Below are 5,992 nucleotides of genomic sequence, written 5' to 3' on the forward strand. Positions count from 1 at the left end.
TCTGACAGCAAGCACACTTTAAGTAACACTGACAGGGAAACTCCAGAGTTTTTTTCCAAAACACAGTGGAAAGTGATGGGAATCCACATGTTGTACCACAAAGTAATTTTTGAAGTAAATGTGTATTTTGAATGTATTGACCACTGCAGTACCATGAACTTGAGTTGATATGGCCTTTATTACATTTGGGAAAGATGCAGCACAGTGTACAGGTGAAGAAAGTTTCAATGGCAAAGGGATGCCCCTTATTCAGCTACATTCCTCTGGCTGTTCGTGGTCACCACTGAAACCCTGCAAATCCTGTTTGCCTACAACTGTCCCTGATGACAGGAACAGCACATCTGTACAAGCCCACACCCCAAGTCCAGGTGYGTGGCACTTTCCCAGCTCTGCTGTGATCTGCCTGTGACCCAAATCTAAAAGAACCATTCCTACATCAGGATGGGAGAAGAAAACAAAGCAATARGCAATGAAGGAAAAATTACTAAAATCTAACATGGTCCACAGAGAGAGAAGCCAGAAGTATAGTACTTGAGAGGGAGARAGAACACAGAAACACTTAAGAGAAGATCATGACAGAGGATGGTGAGAGCTCCGCTGATGAAGTGAAGGATAAAGTGAAGGTCGGGGTGTTCCTGTGCAGACCAGTGACAAGACAGAGAAGAGCTTCTGCTTTATGTGGGCACACGTATTCAGCCTGCTAGTGTTCAGCTAACACCAGAGTCTGACACTGATGGGAGATGACAGCAGTGGAGTAGAATGAATGAACAAATCATGTATAATGCTAATCTGTTCCTGGAACACCATAACAAACAGGACAGAGCAAACCTAAACTTAGCACTGATTTTGAAGTACTTGTCACCTGATGGTTTTACTTACCCAGCTGAGCTGTTATCATGACTCGAACAGAATCACAGAACTTGTCTATAACTCGTACAGGACGACGCGTTGATAAATCGAGCAGCAAGATATGTCCTCCTCCTGTCCCTATCCACAGCGCTGTGTTTTTCTGCAGGCAAATTGTCTTCACTCTTCCAGAATAAGCCAGTTTATGTTTTGATTCCTTACTTAATTTTTCCACTTTGTTCCTATAAGTATGGAAAGAATTTATATTGGAATTTGGTGGCACCCTATTCTACAACTGTTAAAATGACTCTCTGAATACCAGACTTTTAAACAATCGCTCACCAAGACAACWCACAAAATTCTCAAGTAAACAAACTGGGATGTAAACTGTTTGACTTGTAAGAGCCAGCTGGTCTGCTTCAGAAGACCTTTAAATAGGAGGCAGGTATACTTCTCTGTTMTCTCCCAGTCTGCAGGAGATTAATGTCACAGCAAAGTGGGAAGAGCACACCTACACCTGCTTCTAACCTCACCATAAAAAGAAATGGATGTGGCATGCTAAGGGAGAGGAACACTTTAAATGCAAATGAAAAAATTGTCACTGTTAATAAAACTCCGATTTCCTACTGAATTTGTGCACTGGAGGGAGAAGCCATTCTTGTTCAGGGGATGCAGGAAGTAACTGGATTAGTATTAGCACCTCAAGCACAGCAAAAGACTCACTTCTTTCTTGAGCTAAAAGTCTCTTCTTGACATCATACAGAAATAGTGAAATATAGTAAGGGTCTTTAAAAAGTGGGATTCTACATGGAATATTCTGAAGTTCTGGGCCAAAAACAGGATAGGAAATCCCCACATGCCCAATGAAATGGGCAAATCCCTTACCTCTGTCAGGTTAGGGTACCATGCTGGAGAAGGCAATCTGATATTCAGCTTCCCCACCAGGCCAACAATCTGAAATAAAATACTCACTTCAGAAAATGTGCACAGTCAATTAATTCTGAAAGTTTTTCTGTCTTCTTGTCCCAAATTTCCACAAAATGGCTGTTTTTCTTTGCCAAGTAGATGGATTTGTCTATTGCTATTGAAATAATGTTTGCATCACTGTAAGCATTATGACAGAACCTAGAAGAGAGAGAATAACTCCAGTTAGATACACAGAAAATATTTAGCAGAAAAACTTGACTACTGTGAGTGGGATCAGTTTGACTCTTGCAGAATCATTCAGCCTTAAAACCAAATTATGCTAAGATACAACTGAAAGGCTTTGCTTTAATCTTCCCACAGTTTGAGATAAATTCTCACAGTAGCCAAGTTAGGCTGATTACATCCTTGGAGGCACATTAATGCTCAAAGTCTATTAATAAATCTTTCTCATCAAACACTATTTTCCCTGCTCAGGAAAACCTCCCTTTAAGTTCAGAGTAGGATTTGTCCATGTGAGAATTAAATCAAACACTCCCAAATCTTCAGTCAGTAATTTCTAAATAGTGAGAAGCCAGCAATCAGACGTGATTAAATATATATAGGGTAAAGATATGCACACATATCATACTGACAAACATGGAAGGACAAATACTATGATAAATATGTATGTGTAATTCTAAGTAAAGTAAACAGGGCCTGGACTAATGCARCTGGAGGAGAAAAACTGATCAGTTGCATTTATACATTTTCTGAATAGATATTGACTTTATAAATCCTTTATGAAGTAAAAAATGTATTTCCTTGTTTAAAAGGAGCAACAAATACTTTCAACTCTACTCACTGATACTCCATCTATATTATCAAGGAAAAGAACAGAAACACACAAACTCAAAGAACGAGCTCTMAAATAAGACATTATATCAAAGTGCTGTCAGAAATATTTAATGAAAACAAACAAGCCAAGTAACATTATGTAAAAAATAAAAAAACTTACAGTTGACTTGTCTTTGTTTCAATAAGCTTTTGAACAGAGAAGTCACTGCTTAAGGCAATGATTTTTGTTCCACAGCCTCCCCAGATGACATTTTTTTCAGAGAAGCATGAGGATTCATTTAAGCACATCAGGGGTGTGCTAACATTTCCTATAGTCAGTATCTTCAAAGGTGTAGCACCCTTACACTGCAAGAGAAAACTCTTCATTAGAAACGAGGATTGAGACACTCAGAATCTTGTTGAAACAAGGCCACCCAGCCTGCTGAATTAAACTTACACATCCAGATTTTCTGATGGTTCAGAACATTTCCAGAATGTTACTGACTGAAAAGCATTGTATTCCCATTATAGATGTCCCACAGCAAACAGCCTGTGAGCAGAAACAGGCCASAGCAGGGACTGACACTTTCTGCAGCCCCTGGCACAATTCAGGAACAGGTTGGAAAGTCACATCCATGTCTTTGAAGATTGGACCATAATCTAGTTCTGAAATGTCCTGCAATTCCATAACTGCTCTAAACTGCACACGGTCAAGAACTAAACCTTCAGGTACCAGCTGATATAAATAGCTCCTAACATTTTTTATCTGTTCTGTGAGCAGAACTTAGACCTACAGAAAACCTATACAATATTTTATTTTTGAATATAGATGTTCTACAAAAATTTACTAAATGAGAAGAAATAGGAGTGATTACAGCAGTAAATAAAGGAGATTAAAACGGCTAGAATGTTTTTAACAACATCCATTAATGTCAGTCTCTAGCCAGTTTGCCAGGACTTTCAAAGGAATTTTCCACCTCTTCACTGTTTACAGCAGTTATTGCAAAACATGTGCAGTTCCTCTCAGACTGCAGTAGAAAATTAATTTTAGTTTTAGAAAAGCAATCAAAAAATAAGTGGCATGAAATAAAGCTATTCTTGGAAGCAGCTTTAGACATTACTGATAGCACTTAGAAGAGACAACAAAGAGCAAGTCTACCTTTACAGCTCTGTCTTCAAAAACTGCTAGTTTGCCATCAGCTGTGCCTACCAAGAAGAAATTCTTCTGTTTGCTGAAATMAAATAAAATAATAATGGATTGTAGAAGTGCCTTTGTCAGGTAAGAAAAATTTAAATGAGATGTCTCTAGTATTTCAAGTATTCAATTAAACATTAAAAGCAAACAAGACATCTGTGATCAGGAATGTAGTCCCCAGTTACACTGAGGGCAAAATTAATTGGAAACACAGGCAAATTAAGCAGTTGTCTGAATAAAATTGCAAAATGTACAGATGTCATTTTCTGACCACCTCTGTTTAGTAGTATTTTCAAAATGTAACCCAAAATATTTAAAATTCATTTATACCTTTGCTTTGAAAGAGAATTACAGAACAAACAAGTGATGGAATCTGACATTTTCTGCAGACGATGCCTTGTTTCATCTTCTGTGTTAACTGCCCACAGAGAACCAGACTGGGTTCCTGCCACAATCCAGTTTTCCTTCTCAGCAGGAAGAGTCACTAAGGCCAAACTTATAATTTTACTGTCAGCAATATCCTGAATCCGAAAAGAAGAACAACTTGGTCATGATTTCAATTAGGCTAAATGCTAGTAAATTACTGATGATAAAAATGTAGTACAATCTTACTGGACTCTGGACAGACCCTTGGCCTACCTTCTCCTTTAAGAAATCCAATTTCCCTGTTAGCAGAACACATCATCAACTGTGCCACCTATCTTCAAAGTGCTGGAAAGGACCCCTCAAACAGGACACAGGAACATCTCTCAGCTGAATGCTGACAAAAAAGATATTCTCTCTATTCTATTCAAGGTCTCAAAGCTGTCAGAGATTTGAACAAATGGAACTGTTGCAATACTAATTGCTAACAGTGAAAGTACTGGCCTAATATTTCTTTTTCTCATTTTATTTTTAGAAAAAACAATCCAATTTATAATTTATACTAAAGCTACCAATTCAGATGTGTGATGGTCAACATCAGATGGCAGATGGAAATAGAACTTAAACAACTTTGATGATGAGTCACACTCAGTTTTGGCACACATATTTATCACAGCACATCAAGCCCGGATAAAACCTTTCCCCTTTGCTGAAGGGACAGGACTGAAACATACAAAAATCAAATGAAAAGAGCTGGAGGGCATCACCAAAATGGCAAAAGGAGATGRCATTTGTGGGAAGTGAGAAATTAAGAGACTACCTGGATTGTTAGAGGAGGTAGAGATATGAAGGGCTGCCTAATTACTACTCCTTTCTGTGGCCTCCATGCTAGAAATAGTTTCCATCTCAGTGGAAGAAAGTAATCCAGTAGTGGAAAGACAGTATTATGAGAAAGTTCAGGCTGGATWGCAGGAAGAGAGTAAAAAGCACCTGCTTTTCTACCTCATTTCATGGAYACAATGATGACTCACTTATGAGCAATCTTTGTTCTCTCAAAACTTAGCTTTCCAGAAGTAATATCCTGCTGTTAAAATGCAATTAATTCTTCTGAAATACATCTGGGTGCCAGAAAAAAACTTTTCCACATACCTCACAAGTATGTCCATCTGTATTTAGGTTAACAAATGAAAGCTGTGCCTTTTCTGTGTTTCCATTGCCTATCCAGACTCCTGCCTTCTTGCAGCTTTGATTGGCAGCCACCATGCACTCTGCTGTAGACGTGCTGGGTATTGAGACATACCTCATCAAACAGATAAGCTCTGCAGAATTCAGGATCTCATAAACCTACAAAGAAAGCCACAGCACACACATGGTGACAACAATGGCTTGTATAGTGACAAATAATAAGCAGTGGATAACAACATTTCATGAATTTGGACACAGTGTCTCAGCAGGTCTGGTTGTTTATACTGAGACTATCAATGAGCAATCCGTGTGCAGTGAGCAACTCTAGCTGGTGAGATTARGGCATGTTTGAAAAAGCCACCCATTTAATTTCAGTAATAAGGCAATGTGTGACAACAGACAGCAGGCTTCAGTTCCACACTCTCACATGCTTGGAACAATGTGTAACTGCACTGATACTATTTAATGAACTCTTTTGCATAGCTCTAGTGAAGACCAGGAAGTAATCTAACTTGTGTTTCTCTACAATTGCTACACAGCAACACAGGGGAAAAAAGCAGGCTAGAAATAGTGGTTGGTAGATGTCAATGGAACAGTTTATTCTGGATGACAAGAGCAGGCAATATTTCATGACTGTTTCCATTCAAAAAAAAAAAAAAAAAA

The 5,992-nt window shown here is 38.4% G+C and overlaps 1 protein-coding gene across 1 annotated transcript in view; it reads right to left on the minus strand.

Annotated features, from left to right (window-relative positions):
- The window catches only part of LRRK2 (leucine rich repeat kinase 2), a 62,654-nt gene that overhangs the window by 5,878 nt on the left and 50,784 nt on the right, over window positions 1–5,992 (minus strand). Inside the window, exons 44-49 of the mRNA XM_057370045.1 lie at window positions 5,294–5,488; window positions 4,112–4,302; window positions 3,746–3,818; window positions 2,768–2,952; window positions 1,819–1,971; window positions 880–1,088 (exon numbers count right to left, since the gene is read on the minus strand). Coding sequence (XP_057226028.1) covers window positions 880–1,088; window positions 1,819–1,971; window positions 2,768–2,952; window positions 3,746–3,818; window positions 4,112–4,302; window positions 5,294–5,488 — 1,006 coding nt within the window. The remainder of the gene's footprint in view (window positions 1–879; window positions 1,089–1,818; window positions 1,972–2,767; window positions 2,953–3,745; window positions 3,819–4,111; window positions 4,303–5,293; window positions 5,489–5,992) is intronic.

The sequence above is a fragment of the Malurus melanocephalus genome, unplaced genomic scaffold (genome assembly GCF_030028575.1).
Source record: "Malurus melanocephalus ecotype Western Australia unplaced genomic scaffold, MMel_1.1 scaffold_118, whole genome shotgun sequence".
NCBI lineage: Eukaryota > Metazoa > Chordata > Aves > Passeriformes > Maluridae > Malurus > Malurus melanocephalus.